Raw genomic sequence first — 19,334 nt, forward strand, 5'->3', positions numbered from 1 at the left:
TACCCTTAGTGATACCTCCCAAATTGACAAAAACATTTACCCTATACAATCTGTACAATTATATTGATATTCGGATTATGTACCCTTAGTGATACCTCCCAAATTGACAAAAACAGTTACTCTATACAATCTGTACAATTATATTGATATTCGGATTATGTACCCTTAGTGATACCTCCCAAATTGACAAAAACATTTACCCTATACAATCTGTACAATTATATTGATATTCGGATTATGTACCCTTAGTGATACCTCCCAAATTGACAAAAACAGTTACTCTATACAATCTGTACAATTATATTGATAGTCGGATTATGTACCCTTAGTGATACCTCCCAAATTGACAAAAACAGTTACTCTATACAATCTGTACAATTATATTGATATTCGGATTATGTACCCTTAGTGATACCTCCCAAATTGACAAAAACAGTTACTCTATACAATCTGTACAATTATATTGATATTCGGACTATGTACCCTTAGTGATACCTCCCAAATTGACAAAAACAGTTACTCTATACAATCTGTACAATTATATTGATATTCGGATTATGTACCCTTAGTGATACCTCCCAAATTGACAAAAACATTTACCCTATACAATCTGTACAATTATATTGATATTCGGATTATGTACCCTTAGTGATACCTCCCAAATTGACAAAAACAGTTACTCTATACAATCTGTACAATTATATTGATATTCGGATTATGTACCCTTAGTGATACCTCCCAAATTGACAAAAACATTTACCCTATACAATCTGTACAATTATATTGATATTCGGATTATGTACCCTTAGTGATACCTCCCAAATTGACAAAAACAGTTACTCTATACAATCTGTACAATTATATTGATAGTCGGATTATGTACCCTTAGTGATACCTCCCAAATTGACAAAAACAGTTACTCTATACAATCTGTACAATTATATTGATATTCGGATTATGTACCCTTAGTGATACCTCCCAAATTGACAAAAACAGTTACTCTATACAATCTGTACAATTATATTGATATTCGGACTATGTACCCTTAGTGATACCTCCCAAATTGACAAAAACAGTTACTCTATACAATCTGTACAATTATATTGATATTCGGACTATGTACCCTTAGTGATACCTCCCAAATTGACAAAAACAGTTACTCTATACAATCTGTACAATTATATTGATATTCGGATTATGTACCCTTAGTGATACCTCCCAAATTGACAAAAACAGTTACTCTATAAATTTCCCCTCCATTTAAGAGTACATGAGTTTTAACATGAGAACACAAAGACTAAAGGAAACAGTATACGCCCAACAGCTTAAATTGACCCAGCACTAATTTTAAATTAAATTTACTTTTCATGTAGTTGAAATAAACACTTTTAAACTTTTACAAATGTTTTAATGGTAATTATGCTGATATACAAATTGCATTTGATGAATAAAGTGCAAGATTCATTATTATCTAAGACTTCATTGCTGACTAGGTTCAAAAGTCAAAAAGTTCACAAGTGAGAATTATTCATTTTCATTATTAAAGGCTGTATATGTGATAGATGCCATAATTTGGTCGTCTTGACTGTTCTCATTTAGTATTCCACCATCATATATGTGTTGGTCATCAAACATACCATCTGCAAAAAACAAAAACATTTCTGTAAAGTTGCACCTCTAAAGTCCAAATTGTAATGCAAATTGTAATGATTGTTTTTTTTCTATGTATTAATTTATATCAACAACAATGTGTGAATATGAACATAATCCATGCACATGTGTGAATATGACCATATCCATGCACATGTGTGAATATTAACATAATCCATTCACGTGTGGACATTAACATAATTCAAAGCACATGTGTGAATATGAACATAATCCATGCACATGTGTGAATATTAACATAATTCAAAGCACATGTGCCAATATTAACATAATCCATGCAAATGTGTGAATATTAACATAATACATACACATGTGTGAATATAAACATAATCCATGCAAATGTGTGAATATTAACATAATCCATGCACATGAGTGAATATTAACATAATTCGAAGCACATGTGTGAATATTAACATAAACCATGCAAATGTGTGAATATGAACATAATCCATGCACGTGTGTGAATATGAACATAATCCATGCACATGTGTGAATAGTAACATAATACAAAAAAACGTGCAAATATTAACATAATTTAAAAACGTGTGAATATGAACACAATTCAAAGCACATGTGTGAATGTTAACATAATCCATGCACATGTGTGAATATTAACATAATCCATGCACATGTGTGAATATGAACATAATTCAAAGCACATATGTGATTATTAACATAATCCATGCACATGTGTGAATATTAACATATCCATGCACATGTGTGAATATTAACATATCCATGCACATGTGTGAATATTAACATATCCATGCACATGTGTGAATATGAACATATCCATGCACATGTGTGAATATTAACATAATCCATGCACATGTGTGGATATGAACATGATCCATGCACATGTGTGGATATGAACATGATCCATGCACATGTGTGAATATGAACATAATCCATGCACATGTGTGAATATTAACATAATCCATGCACGTGTGTGAATATTAACATAATTCAAAGCACATGTGCCAATATTAACATAATTCAAAGCACATGTACCAATATTAACATAATCCATGCAAATGTGTGAATATTAACATAATACATGCACATGTGTGAATATAAACATAATCCATGCAAATGTGTGAATATTAACATAATCCATACACATGTGTGAATATTAACATAATTCGAAGCACATGTGTGAATATTAAAATAATCCATGCAAATGTGTGAATATGAACATAATCCATGCATATGTGTGAATATTAACATAATCAATGCACATGTGTGAATAGTAACATAATTCAAAAAAAGTGCAAATATTAACATAATTTAAAAAACATGTGCAAATATTAAAATAATTCAAAGCACATGTGTGAATATTAACTTAATAAAAAAAACATGTGCAAATATCAACATAATTCAAAGCACATGTGCACATACTAATAGATTAATATTATTTTGATTCAAATGTCCCCATGCATAATTAATCACATAACACGACATGCTGTGTCATACTTACAGTCATCATAAACTCTGTACAATAATCGTCTACAAAAAATACCAATCACAATAATGATGAAAACCAACATGGCTAAACCTATCATAACACCAACTATTATGAAGAAAGTATAGGCTGCGTGAGATGCTTCTGGTGACAGTCTGTGTAGATCTGCAAAATACAAATGTTGGTTGAAATGTTGAGTATTATGATCAGCTTACTCAAAATACAACATGCAAATTTGCTTATTATTATGCGCAAAATGTAATTAATTATTTTTAAAGTTTAACTGTGTGAAATAACAGTCAAATTATAAGGCATATATTCACATTAAACACAAAGCGAAATATAACAAATATTCCAGAGAATTAAGTCAACTTTTGTCATTTCCACAAAAGGAAACCAGCAATAGTAGGCAATGGAAAGTTATCTATTTCGATTAAATTAACAAGAAAATTATAGATAAAAACATAGAAATTATGCACCCAAATATATGGTATTCAGAGTAAATGGTTTATTAACACAGAAACTTATCAATAACATAATGTATTGTTTAACCTTTTGTGAGCACCATTGTCAACTTTTGGCACCAACTACAAAATGATTTTGTACAGTCTCGCCATATGATATGTTGATGAAAATTGACAAACATTTTGATCAAAAATTTCACAAAATATTAATTTAAATATTTAGTTTTTGTTGGGAAAAATATGTAAATGTCATTGAAAACATTCCAGGACAAATTTTGACAGTTGTGTGGGACACAATTACCTTTATTCTCATTTTTATCTTTTGACTTAACCTCTTGGGCTGACCTTGATGAACGTGATGGACCTACAGTGAAATTGACTGATGTTATATTGCCACTGCCGACTTCATTAACAGCCCATATGTCCAGCTCATATTGACCTTCAACTTCAAGGCCTCCCAAAACATAAAATGAATCCTAAAATCAAGATATGGATAAATTTGAATATTAATACTGAAAACAATTAAGCCAAAGACATTGATTGGCAGTCATTATTTGAGTGGATATTTAAATTTTTTTTTTTTACATTCAAATGAGTTCCTGTCCATGTTAAGTGTTCATGTGACTATTTGATCTAAGTTAATGTATTAATGCATGGTTATAATAAGAACTGCATCAAAAAGAAGAAAAACTTGATATGTTTACATTTTCAGAAGTCAACTTTTGTTAACATTAACAAAATAAACCCTCAGAACTTTTTCTATTTTGTTTTTCAAAAAACGTTTATGAAGTTGCCTGTAAGGCAATGGGAAATATCGTACTCGACCGCGTTAGCGCCCAGGGTCCTCAACTCATAAAATCAGGATTTTTTAGGGGTGGGCGCTTACCTGAGCACCCCCCTCGTACTCGACCGCGTTAGCGCCCAGGGCCCTCAACTCATAAAATCAGGATTTTTTAGGGGTGGGCGCTTACCCGAGCATAAAAAAAGTGAAATAAAAATAAATCAAAGAAAGCTTAGAAAGAACTCCCATGTGCTAGTATTAGAGACACAGTAAAAGTTAATTCAAAATTACTTGTACTTGAGATATTGATGGAAAAGCTGGAAACTAATTATGCAAATCAGAAAAATGAACAGATTTGAGTGGTCTGCACAATGTAACAGACCAAGTTTTATTGAAATGTGATCAGAACCCAAAATTATGAATTATTATGCTAAATTAGGGAATTAATATGAACAGATTTTAACCCAAAACTGATCATATTTGTACATTGTCCTAGAGCATCTATGTACAAAGTTTCATTGAAATGTGATGATTAGTACTTGAGATATCAGTGTGAAAGTTGAAAATAGATTAATTATGCAAATTAGGTGAAATTAATATGCATAAATATACAAATGTATACCAAAAACCAATTGGCTCTCTGCATAGTTTAGATTTATTTAAAGGTGATGATTAGTACTCGAGATATCAGTGGAAAGGCTGAAAATTAAATTATGCAAATTAGGTAATTAATATGTACAATTATTTACCCCAAAACTAATCAGGTCTCTGCATAGTCCTAGAGGACCTATGTACAAAGTTTCATTGAAATGTGATGATTAGTAAATGAAAATCAGCAAATTAATTATGCAAATTAACTGGCAACTAGCTTTCCTATGAATATGCGCCTATTATTTTAGAAACTGACTTTTTTTTATTTGTATAGATTGCATAAATATATATCATTCATCCTTTATAAAATGGTATTTGTCCAATGCATCACGTGAACTGTTAAATTGGCCAGTCAATGAAAATCAAGCTGGCAGATTAATATCCACAATGCAGTGTCAACAGGAAGTGGTCACAAAATTACCTTAGGATCCAACGTAATCAAGGTAGTCTCTGACTGCATCTGACCATACTGCAGGTTAATAGTTGTAGCTGGATACTCAGTGTTTCTATGGCAACCTTCTACATGATAGTTTATTCTGACTGTGTGACTGTCAATATTTTCAATGCTGATATTTACTGCATTTGGAGGTGCTTTATGTCCAAGGGAAGCAAAGGCATTATTAGCATTGAGAAAGCATATCAATGATTAACCTTTTGGCCTTTAACTCTTTGACATTTAACCTTTTGAACCCTAAAGTCAACCTCAAAATAAACTTACATAATTTCATCCAGATTTTTGCAAAAAATTTGAACAGATATGTAGCCAATTGAAAATTTGTTCCATTTGGTCTGAAATTATCTAAGAAATTACAAAAAATACTTGAAAATGTGAAAAAAAAATTGCATCAACATAAAGAAGCAATCGTGATCATCCCACATAAATCTACAACATCTTTTGGGAATTGTCTTGGAGTAAATCAAGGACATGCATAGACTGGCCCAGCTGTGGCAATTTTATAAACTTTCTTTTTCCTAAATCATGGATTGACATGAATTACCACGACTGAGGCATATTCTTTATTTATGATATACAGTGACGTTTTGGAAGCTGGGAGTGAAACGCTTACAAAAAAGGAAAGTAGATGTGTGCGTCATGTCAAATTAATGTGAGTTTTTCTCATAAAATATGGACCAAACTACCGTACCGTGTGGTTGGGTGGTTGGTTACTTGGTTGGTTAATTGGTTGATTGGTTGGATGGTTAATTGGTTGATTGATTGGATAATTGGTTGACTGGTTAATTAGTTGGTTGGTTGATTGGTTAATTGCTTGATTGGTTAATTGATTAGTTTGATTAATTGATTAATTTATTTCCTTATTTATTTATTCTGTATTTCTATGTTTAGTTCTATGTATTATTTATTTACTGTTGTGACTAGTCTTTGTAACATTTTTTGTAATAATTAATTGTGTTAGGTGAATACTACGCCCTTGTATTTTTTTTTCCCATTGAAATAATTGTATACAGGGGAACAGACTTGTCTAACATTACGATTGCTATCTTCTTTTACCCCAGCCATGGATCAGTTGCTCATTTTATTTTAATTATTTTTGGAATATTTATTGTATCGCAATGTACTCTCTCTCTCTCTTGTCGTATGTTTTTAATTTTCTGTACAACCTGTAATCTATGGCAAATAAATAAATAAGTACAAAAAATAAATACAAATACCACAATTCACAATTTTACAATGAAACACACTTTTTACATGCATATTTTAATAAATGTCATCGACGCCCAGTAAAAACACCCTGGGCCTATAACTGGGGCATAAAACATCTAAAAATTGGGAGGTAGGCTTATACTCAGGGAGAGGAAGTATGGTAAAACAATAAAATTTATATGACTGGACCAGTCTAATGCATGCACAGCACATTGAACCAACTGTTTTGAATTGTCCCAGTCAACAGAATGATACTAAATCTCTCAAACCACATATGTCTGGGCATACTCTGTACATACTCTGTAGCTGAGTGATTGTGTTATATGAAGATAAGCAGAAATTAAAGCGGGAGGGTTGTCACCTGCGCACACACAAGAATTGAGTCCCAAGCGATGATAACAACACACGCTAAAAACGCAAAGACTCATGGATAGACGCTTGTTTGTGAACAATGACATGCTATGACCATCTGACACATGTGCAGGTGACGACTCCCTCGCTTTAAGAAATCAGGATCAATCATACCTCTAACCTTCACATGAAAATCTTGGGATATTTTCTGATCAGAATTACCAGCTAAACATGTGTAATTTCCACTATCTGCAATGCTAGTGTCTGAAATCTTCAGTATCCCACTGGACTGCACGGAAAAAACAAAATATGCAGGCTTTAATCTATTCACCAGCAGACTTTCTCGCAAATTTTTCTACACATTTATTCTTATATTCTTTAATATTCCTGGAAGTGAACCTTAATTTTTGAGACAACAGACAAAATTTATTTTAAGTAAATTTTCAGTTTTTAAACAAACAATTTGGTTACTTTTGTCCCAAATCTTCTGAAGGAAAGTGCAGACTATAAACAAGACTATTTTGTGAATTTGTGATGGAAAGAGGGAACTGCTGGTGAAAAGCCATATTTACGAAATCAATCAATGAATGTAAAAAAATATTGCCATATATTGGCAGCATTAACTTTATTTTTGTTGTAGTACTTATCACAACTAATCTTTAATCTAATCAACTAATCCTGTATTTCTAAGGGTTCAATAAAGTTATTATTATTATTTTGAAGAAGCAATAAATAGGGGGATACATGGTTCCAGCTTCATGTGACAATTTATTTGGAGATGACTGCATGACAAATAGCAAAAAAGGTTCTGAGTTAATATATCCATTCATTTGAGTATTAGGACTATGTGACAATTCTGTGTTTTTGCTATAGGAGCTAATATTTGATGTGTCACTCGTCTCTTCATGCACCACAAGAATTTATTTTTAATGCATTAATTATTCACTGGGTTTTAATTTCGCTATTTTCGCTGATAAGTAAACTCCACTAAATTAAACGTAAACCATTACCACAGAACTTGCCCAAGCAAACCTGACCTGGAGTAGTGCAGAAATGGTGGCAAAGGATAGACAGGAATGGAAGAACCTGATTGCAGCCTTATTTCCTGGTGTGGGATGAAAAGGACCACAAAAAAGTAAAATAACAATAAAATTCATTGTTTCTTGGACAAATTTGTGAAATTAATTTGTGAATTAAATTTCAGTTAAAATAAATGGTTTTACAGTAAGTCCTATACCTACCTTTGATACATTGTTAGAAGAAAGCTATACCTACCTTTGATACATTGTTAGAAGAAAGCTATACCTACCTTTGATACATTGTTAGAAGAAAGCTAAACCTACCTTTGATACATTGTTAGAAGAAAGCTATACCTACCTTTGATACATTGTTAGAAGAAAGCTATACCTACCTTTGATACATTGTTAGAAGAAAGCTATACCTACCTTTGATACATTGTTAGAAGAAAGCTATACCTACCTTTGATACATTGTTAGAAGAAAGCTATACCTACCTTTGATACATTGTTAGAAGAAAGCTATACCTACCTTTGATACATTGTTAGAAGAAAGCTATACCTACCTTTGATACATTGTTAGAAGAAAGCTATACCTACCTTTGATACATTGTTAGAAGAAAGCTATACCTACCTTTGATACATTGTTAGAAGAAAGCTATACCTACCTTTGATACATTGTTAGAAGAAAGCTATACCTACCTTTGATACATTGTTAGAAGAAAGCTATACCTACCTTTGATACATTGTTAGAAGAAAGCTATACCTACCTTTGATACATTGTTAGAAGAAAGCTATACCTACCTTTGATACATTGTTAGAAGAAAGCTATACCTACCTTTGATACATTGTTAGAAGAAAGCTATACCTACCTTTGATACATTGTTAGAAGAAAGCTATACCTACCTTTGATACATTGTTAGAAGAAAGCTATACCTACCTTTGATACATTGTTAGAAGAAAGCTATACCTACCTTTGATACATTGTTAGAAGAAAGCTATACCTACCTTTGATACATTGTTAGAAGAAAGCTATACCTACCTTTGATACATTGTTAGAAGAAAGCTATACCTACCTTTGATACATTGTTAGAAGAAAGCTGAATTCCATCTTTGAACCACAACACTATTGGTTTGGGTTTACCTTGAACCTGACAGTCTAAAGTCAAGCTCCCATGTTGCTCTATTTCAAAGTCAGACTTTGGGCTTGAGGTAAAATAAGCTGGAACTAAGAAAATTTAGTAGAACCTTTAATGAGAATATTTTTCAAATACAGTAAAACATAGAAAATAATCAGTAGAGTTAAATCAGTATCTGACTACAGTGACTTAACATCTTTGCTGGTATTTTTTTTAAATGTTTTAAATGTTTTTTATTAAAGTTACAGTTTTACAACCAAAATATCACAAACAAATTAGAAATGACTCATGTAGCTAGTTGCCATAGAAATGACTCGTGTAGCTAGTTGCCATTGAAATGACTCGTGTAGCTAGTTGCCATAAAAATGACTCATGTAGCTAGTTGCCATAGAAATTACTCGTGTAGCTAGTTGCCATTTTAGACAAATTCTCCTCAACTAATTTATAGACAACTGAATCTATAAGCACATGCATATCACATCATATTTAACAATTTCTGATTAGCGCCCTCACAGGTCACTTGCATCATTTTGCCTGTGTGACCTTTCACCTTGTTGTTATATGTTATATACGCAAGATTATTGTAATCAGGATATTTATTGTAATCCTGTCATTTATTATTATTATAGTATTCATTATTATATTTTATTTATATATTTATTTAAATATATTTTTCAATCCATATCTTGTTTGAAACATGAGCACCTTTGAGATACATGTATGCCATACATCTATGTCTGTATAGTTATCGTTGAGATTTATTGTTTAAGTAATATTTCAAGGATTGAATTTGATATGGGTTGTGGATAAAGGCACATCAAGTCATTTTGTTATCTTTATTAATTAGACATTTCTATGTATGAGAAAGTTGTTCATTCCTATTGAAAGATGTATCTTTTCACCTCTCTATGACCTGTTGTTATATACCGGTAGGCCCAAAGGAAATAAAGAATCAAGATTATCATCAACCGCAATTACTCAAACTCTGTGTGTGTTTTCCCGTACATTGCGTAAATATTTTTTTATACGCAATTCACTGATCCGGCCCCCACCACCAGTGAATCTGTGACAATTATAATTACTGTTTAATAATCTGTGTTAATTTTAGTTACATAACGACAACACCATGTGACATACGTGATGTACGTACTTCTATTATAAACACTTACCATGTACCAAGATCTGTGTTGGTCTACTAATTATACTGGCGTACTTATTACTTGCATTACACTGGTACTTTCCTTCATCCAAGACACCATCTAAAGATAATATGAAAGTAAAGTTGACTTATTACTTGCATTACACTGGTACTTTCCTTCATCCAAGACACCATCTAAAGATAATATGAAAGTAAAGTTGACTTATTACTTGCATTACACTGGTACTCTCCTTCATCCAAGACACCATCTAAAGATAATATGAAAGTAAAGTTGACTTATTACTTGCATTACACTGGTACTCTCCTTCATCCAAGACACCATCTAAAGATAATATGAAAGTAAAGTTGACTTATTACTTGCATTACACTGGTACTTTCCTTCATCCAAGACACCATCTAAAGATAATATGAAAGTAAAGTTGACTTATTACTTGCATTACACTGGTACTCTCCTTCATCCAAGACACCATCTAAAGATAATATGAAAGTAAAGTTGACTTATTACTTGCATTACACTGGTACTCTCCTTCATCCAAGACACCATCTAAAGATAATATGAAAGTAAAGTTGACTTATTACTTGCATTACACTGGTACTCTCCTTCATCCAAGACACCATCTAAAGATAATATGAAAGTAAAGTTGACTTATTACTTGCATTACACTGGTACTTTCCTTCATCCAAGACACCATCTAAAGATAATATGAAAGTAAAGTTGACTTATTACTTGCATTACACTGGTACTCTCCTTCATCCAAGACACCATCTAAAGATAATATGAAAGTAAAGTTGACTTATTACTTGCATTACACTGGTACTCTCCTTCATCCAAGACACCATCTAAAGATAATATGAAAGTAAAGTTGACTTATTACTTGCATTACACTGGTACTCTCCTTCATCCAAGACACCATCTAAAGATAATATGAAAGTAAAGTTGTATTGTCTGCTATATTTCGTTTCATGCCAAATTTATTCGCATGTCAAAGTAATGAGCATTATATCACAGGGAGCCTAGGAACTATAATCAACTGTACGCACTCCCTATGAGTGGTGGTGGTGGTGGGGGGGGGGGGGGTCTTTTGTGTAGACAAGGGATGAAGGCTCTAGCTAGCTCATATTTTTTAAACTGGAAAAAACAGACAAACAGAGTGAAAAATAAAATCTATAAAAAATACCAGGTTGAAGAATATTAGTTGCTCTTTCAAATTTCGCCAAAGCCTTGCCTATATTTTACCTACATGTATATCTGCAGAATAAATCAAGAAAACTACACAAATTTACTCCATTTATGAATAATTAACGGTTGGCCCGAACGCACGGCACAGTTGGAGGCGAAGAACCAATCACAAGACTGGTTACGAACCAGTTGAGCAAGGCTAACAGAGTTGTAACCTCGATGTGGTTCAGGGTGATTGATCGGCTATGTGGAGCCGATAACTAGACGGCAGGATCTTGTATCAAATACAAAGTTGACAGTGATTTTTATCATTTGAACATTCGTTTGTTATATCGTGTTACCCTTGTATATGTAACCATGTGTAATTTCTATGCTAGCGAAACATAGTGGATAAGTTGTTTTATGAATGATCAGTCTAATAGAGTTATTATGGTACATACATGTACAAGTTGTTACGTTATGAAATAGTTCTACACTTAGCAATCAAGGAGCGCATGTGATGCGGCTTAGAAAATAGTTCTGATTGTATTGTGCCATGCCCAGTGTTTATTTGTCACATTTATGAGTGACCTATTATTTGTTCTAATTAATCTGTTTATTCGGCTTATTATCACGTGATTCATTCACATTATTAGTCAATTTGAAATAACGGGTCACGCGCTCGCGGATTGACAGAGGAGGAAAAAAAGGAAACCATAGGAGAGAGAGGGAATTCACTGACGAGGGGACACGGAAGGTGAAACTGAAAGTCGCTGACTGAAAAGAGCACTTTCATCACTGGAAAGTTGCTGAATTGAAGTTGTGGGAACTTGAACTGTGAGACGGCATCACTCCGAATTGGATTGAACGATTTTCCGTGAGACTACTTGTCTGCGAACCCGGAAGTGGCAGTATTGCTGGACTGGCATTGTTTACATTTGAAGTTCGCATTCGCCCAGAAATCATCTATGAATGACATTGCCGTGAGTACCTCTTAATCACGAAGATTATCAATGAGTAACATTACCGTGAATACCTCTTAGTTTTAGTGCGTCTATCGTCAACGAGTGACGTTACCGTGAATGCCTCGCACTGTGTACGTTGTCAACAAGTGACAGTACCCTGTATTCCTCATATATATATACTAGTATATCGTGTATATCGTCAATGAGTGACATTACTGTGTGAACCTCTTATCGGAAAGAAAGTGAATGAACAATCTACGCTCCGTTAATCTACTTATGAAGATTTCAACGAACGCATGGTCGAGACTTTATTTAAGTTAATATACCCTTCATCAACATTGCTCTACAATACATGAGTAAATACATCTAGTCCATGTTCGTCAACCCGTGTGTGTATTATTCGCCGAAGTCGATCTAGAGGCCGGAGGCTATGCCTGAATTTGTTATGAGTGCGTGACCGTTATGTGTGTGACCGCGCGGGAACGTCGACATTGCTGAACAACGCGTCGTGACATTATTACCTTAGCAATGCCTAAGCACCGCCCTGTTGTTAGGACATCGTGGACATTGTAGTGAACTCTTGTTGTCAATAATTGGTATATTCTGATACTTAGTGAACTCTTGTTTACTGTTGACTGTTGTTAAATATTATTGTGCATTATTGCAAACTAAAGTGTATTTTGAAGTTACCCCATAGTATCACCCTGTACAGGAATCCATTTTCCCTATTTGCATGCAAGGTTGAATAAATGCTAGTGACCTTTGACATACATCATATTAGTCTTGTTCTTGATCAATCATTGTGGTGTGTGACGCTTCATTGCATTAGTTTAGTTATCCAAATATCACATCGGTCGCCCTGTGCTACGTTTCTAAATTAATTTGGGGACTAGTGTCTTTTGTCAACTTGCTGACCAGAGAACCTACCTTACATATATTTTGTACTTAAATTAAATCTAGTGTATGTGACAAGCGAATTTGATCAGCTAAGGTTTCTCTCTATTAATCAGTATTTGGAGATTCTTATTTAGAAGGTAGGTTTAATTTGGCTTTGTTTCTGATAGTTTATTTACATCAAAAGAATCTAGACTATTTAATTAATTGATAATTTAAACAAAAATGTCCCCCCCCCCCCCATAGTGCATGTTGTGAGGGATAGCATCTGCAAAGTCACATGATCAGGTCATAAGATTTAATAGAAAAATAACTTTCAACACCAGATGGCATTGTATTATTACCTGTTAGTCTCAACTTGTTGCCTTTTCTGTAAGGCTGACCATCTTTCATCCATGTGACAACAGGCACTGGTTCTCCATCGCATTGGCACTCTAAGCTAACACTACTGTTCGGATGTACAAATTTGACAGATGATGGAAAAGACAAAAGTTCAGGCGGGTCTGTAAACAAAGAAAAAAATATTGACTGTGTAACGGTGAAAGAAAGAAATGTATACACTGATGGTTATGTAAATGGTATCAATTAGCTGTAGAACAAAGAGGTACCACACTAATTAAGCTGAGCACCAAGGAATACCTGTGTAAACTGAACATCAAAAGAATGTATGTGTAAACTGAACATCAAAAGAATGTATGTGTAAATTGAACACAAAATGATTCCTGTGTAAACTGAACAGTGAAGGCTACCTATGTAAATTGAACACCATAGAGATACCCGTGTAAACTAACAAGTGAAAAATACATGTACCTGTGAAACTGAACACCATAAAGATACCTGTGTAAACCGAGTTCAAAAGAGATACCTATGTAAACTGAACATCTGAAATACCTGTGTAAACTAAAAAGCAAATCAATGCCTGTGTAAACTGAACACCATAAAGATACCTGTGTAACTGAATATCATAAAGATACCTGTGTAAACTGAACACAAAAGAGATAACTGTGTAAACTGAACACCAAAGGACATCTGTGTAAACTGATTGAGGTATTTAGTTTACAGAGGCTTCATAATCCAGTTAGCAGAGAAAGGACATATATACATTTCACATGCCAAGTAGTTATGGTTAGCACTGTTGAAGAAATCAAAATTATAAAATGAACAAATAGCTGGCTCTTGTGTAATTTACTTACATTCAACTTTCAATAAATAGGTATAGTTGTAGCTGACATCGGTAGTTTCAATATTACAGGCATAGATCCCGCTTTCTTTTCGATCAACAGAATCAAAACTCAGAATATTCTTTCGTAGTCTATCAATTGGGTCCTGTGAACAGAGACAGATTACATTATTAGCTGCATTGAGTGTTTGAAAGATATCAAAATTGTCTCCCATACACCAGGGCAGGTAAAATCTCACCAGCTCTGTCAGAAAGTTACCAGTCCTGCTTTCTATGAATAATATTTTTTAATGCTTTTGTTCCTATTCATTTATTTAACAGAAAATAACGATCATATATAGTCTGATTGATGTCAGTGTCCTTTTAATTACCAATTTAATCTGGATTTTAGTGACAATCTAAAGCATATCAGCTACTCATTAAGCATCTACCGGTACTACCAGTTCTGTTTTCCCATGACATCACGTTTTTTTGCTTTGCTTTTTTCAGGTTGTACACCTTATTATTTATCTATGCTTCCTTTACTGCTGAGGGCATGCATCATCTGTTTGCCAACATTGAACAGAAGCAGTCATATTCCAGAAAAAACTAGCATGGATACCATAACAATTTTAAAATATGACATCTGCACTTGCCAGCATACAGAATACAAAGTTTGATTGAAATCATTTTGTCTTTTACTACAGACTCCAATTTTATGATTTTAGGCAAAATGACTATTAATTCAACAAATATGATCAAATCACAAAACAACACTATGAGTATACGGTACACTTGTGTGCAAACTTTCAACTGAAATGAGCAATATATTAGTGAGAATGAGCATGAATAAAAACAAAACCATTTTTGTCTGAATATCCTAAATATACAGAATTAAAAAAAAATTGCTCTATCTCCAAAAGCAGTTTCAGACACGTTTACAGACTACAATTTTATGATTAAAATAGCTGTTAACTTGATTAATTTGATTACATCAAAAAAACATAACCCACAATATTATACCTATTCTAGAATTATATGTCATTTTTTTAGGATTTTTAGGATTCACATTAATGATAATAATAATTTATCTCTCATCCCATGTCACTAAGCAACATTTGAGATATGAAGATATAATCTCACCATAGAAAACAGTGTAAAAATGTTAATTTTGACTATTTTCCATGACATTTTCAGACTTTTTTTACATTTTTGTTATCAGCATGAACTCATGATGACAAACATGACATATAATTTTAAATTCACCTGTTAATAAGTAAAATACTGTAGCATTAATTTTGGCCATAGAAGGCCTACTTCATGAAAGGGTTGATGCACTATTATAAGAAATTCAAATTTATTTTTAAACAAGCACAATTGTTTCTGTTGTGTTTGGTAAAGCATACAAGACATGAAGAAATGCTGTTCATCTTCAATGTCATTGCCATCACAGTTTTCACAGATCCTTTCATTAATAGGCACATTTGTGACCACATTCAATTTTAAGATGGTGATTACATAACCAGAACCAGGAGAGAAACTTCCATACTGTAGAATTCCGCTTGGAATTTATTTTCGCTATTGAAGGGATGCTTCAGTGAAAATAAAAATCCAGCGAATATACTTTTTTTCCTATGTCTCACATTCAACTCAAAAAATCGAAAATCAGTGAAAATATATACAAAACACCCAACAAGCTTTTGCAGAGAAAGTTAATTCCATCTAAAAACATAGTTGAACTCTGGTGACCTTGCCCTTTGTTATATAATATAATTCCCTTTAACATAGTTTGTTTCAATATAAATATACATTGTCATAATTAATTTTGAATACAAAAAAGTTTTGGGGTTGAACTAACAGTGGGGAATCAGTCTACCGAATGTCCTTTAAAGATGTAAATATCTTACAAAAACATTTGTGCCTTATTTGTTTAATTATTTTAAGGGACATAATTTCCAGCTTTATTCAAAGTAATTCAGATATTTTAGTATAAAAACAAATGCCTCATTGCAAAAAAAAAGTGCTGCATTTAGACGTGAATAGATTCATAAAACATGCAAGATAACAGAAAATCTTAGCTGGCTTTTGTCCAAGTATTTTGTACAGGTGTCTGTCAAAAATTAATGATTCACTGAGACAAATCTGAACTGCCTCATTGTGTAACTACTGTATTATATGAAAAGTAAAAAAAAAAACACCCTTTATGAATAGCTATCATGTTGCAAGCTCTGCTTTAAATAGTTAGTTGGTGTCCAGTGGAGGGAGAAGTCAACAGTACTGTTGCCTCCTGAGAACCTACATCTTCAAACACTGCAATCTTTGTTTGAAGTGAGTTTTTAAACTAGTATTATAAAAACTCTATCATTCTGTTCTAATAGCTGAAACATATTCCTGTGAGTTTTCATTTGTCGAATGAACTGTTTGTCAAATACAGAATACATATATTTTAGAACAATTTTCTTTTTAAAATGTGGATGAAATGTTTTGCTTTTTATGTATTTTTTATGTATTGTTTTTGATTTGATAACTTTGAACTAAACAGATTTTCTATTAGCTTCAGATCTTGATCAAAGTTTGGCACCCAGTTCATAGGAGTGCTTATATTGATTTTCCGACATCTTGTTTTCTGTAAAGATATATTGGTAGGTTTGCAAATGTGTATCAGACTGTGCAATCTCTCCATGAGTTGGTTTTGAAACTCAGTAAGGGATTCTGAGATACATTACCAAGGATATTATTACAAGATAAATCATTTGCTTCATTGAACACATACAACAATGCATATTTCCACTGAGATCAGTGACCTTTGATGTGTATCACCAGTGATCAGTCAAGTAGAAACAGTCAAAATATTTTATCAGTTTTTCTCAATTTTTGCATGATATTTTCATACAAGACATCTGTTCTTCAAACTCAGGGAAGACTTTATACTGATGAACAAGGTGACCAAGTTTGATGAAGTTTGGAATAGAATTAGTAAAGTTATCATGCACACAATAACAATTATTAACGACGACGACAACAACGACGACGACGACGACGACAACGCCGGACAAAATTTTTCCCTTAATATACCTTTCCCTTCCATCTTTGATGGTACGGGCAAGGTAATAAAGTATTTCACAGTATAGCATTATTTCTAAAGCAGTTATCTTTCTATATAGTAGATAACAAATTTTCTTTTGTCATTTTTGTGAATGAAATTATGTTGATACATGACAATGTCCATGTAAATGCTGACATTTTTTTGTGAACAATGTAAACTTATGCTGCTAATACAGGATGTGAGCGCCCCCCAGTGGCCACTTTCAAGTTTGGTCAAAGAAAGAGTCACACACGAAATCTAGGCAAGGTCAGGTTACCAGGAACACAGTATTTTTTTTATTTTACTACAGACATTTGTAATCCTAGGTTAGAGTGAATAAGAAAATTTGAGTACGGAAAAGCGTGATTTTTTCTGACATACTGCAGGTAGTTAAATTTTTGTAGCAATCAACATTCCATGCAGATCCTCAAGACACAATTTTATTCGCAAACGCCATTGAATTATAAAATAATAACATTCCGTAGCAGTGTTTATTTACAGAATAGCTATTTCTTGAAAGTTATAACAATTAAAACATCAAGTCTTGAATAATTCAGCCAAGTTACTGAAGGGTTTAAAACGCTACAGTTACACCACGTCATGTTCGATATAGGACTTATAGCGATATATACATCGTATGTAAATACATTGTTTGTTTATGCAAAATTCAGAACAAAATTCAGATGACTGTAGCACTTTCATGTTTCTGAGACTTGGATATAAAGCACATGGTATTACGGGCTATAGATGTAATGTCAAATCACACAGCAAAACAAATTAAATTATAGAAGTGAAAAAATTTTGTAGCAATCAAAATGCCATTTTACTCACAACATCATTATAGAATTTGCTGAAAGTTTAAACGATTAAAACATAAGGTCCTGGATAATTCATCTACTCCAGAGTCCACCAAACGACTGAAGGGTTTAAATCGCTATAGTTGTTGCACCATGTCATGTTCAATATGGTAACCATAGTGACATATACATGTAAAATAAAATACGTTGTTATGCGAAATTCAAATACATGCACGACAACTGTAGCACTTCAATGTTTTTGCTGATAAAGCACATGCCTTTTTTGGTATTACTGGTTACAGATGTAAAGTAAAGTCCTGCAGCAAACTATGCATGGTACAACGACTACGTCACTTCAATTACCTGATTATAGAACCATTTATATGACACAATATTAACAGTTTTAGGAACTTCTGGACACATCAGTTGGAAGTCTGTAGTTCCCTCTAATACAATGACTTCTATTATTCCTTGTGTACCTGCAGTGTGAATAAAGAAACAGTAGCAGAATACAGTACGCAGTGTTTTTCCAGCAAATAAATTAGTGGGGTGGAATTGTTCCATTAGTTTAGAAAGTATGAATTACCCATCTATGAAGTATTTTGTTTCCCTTACAGTAGAGACAATGTACTCAAATCTTTATTATCTTTGAATTCTATTCTACATTTTGGTGAGACAATTTGTTTCATGAGAGTAAAAAACCTGGGACAAAAAATCATGAGGCAAACGTTTCCTGTCTCATGTCTGGTGGATACGGTCCAAGCATTTTAACTTAACATTTAAAAGCTACCTTAGCTCCGCTTTCGAAATTATTAATGACAATGATAATCATTTTAAAAAATGGAAGAGGAAAAGGCAAAGACAGCCATATTAACTTGGATCGTCAGGCCCCTCTGTCAGAATCACGCGATTCTCCCCATGT

At 33.1% G+C, this 19,334-nt stretch overlaps 1 protein-coding gene across 1 annotated transcript; it reads right to left on the reverse strand.

The window, feature by feature from the left end:
* Positions 1-1,386: 1,386 nt before the first annotated feature.
* Positions 1,387-10,971, reverse strand: LOC102806309 (receptor-type tyrosine-protein phosphatase F-like). Its single transcript, XM_085491980.1, has 10 exons — positions 10,950-10,971; positions 10,785-10,823; positions 10,637-10,675; positions 10,364-10,453; positions 9,132-9,283; positions 7,215-7,329; positions 5,448-5,617; positions 3,896-4,070; positions 3,146-3,295; positions 1,387-1,640 (listed from the first exon to the last, which is right to left on the reverse strand). The coding sequence occupies exons 1-10, from the start codon at positions 10,969-10,971 to the stop codon at positions 1,525-1,527; spliced, it is 1,068 nt and encodes a 355-aa protein (XP_085348106.1). The 3' UTR covers positions 1,387-1,524.
* Between the last annotated feature and the right edge of the window lie 8,363 nt (positions 10,972-19,334).

Source organism: Saccoglossus kowalevskii, chromosome 17 (genome assembly GCF_978046115.1).
Source record: "Saccoglossus kowalevskii chromosome 17, keSacKowa6.1, whole genome shotgun sequence".
Taxonomy (NCBI): Eukaryota; Metazoa; Hemichordata; class Enteropneusta; family Harrimaniidae; genus Saccoglossus; species Saccoglossus kowalevskii.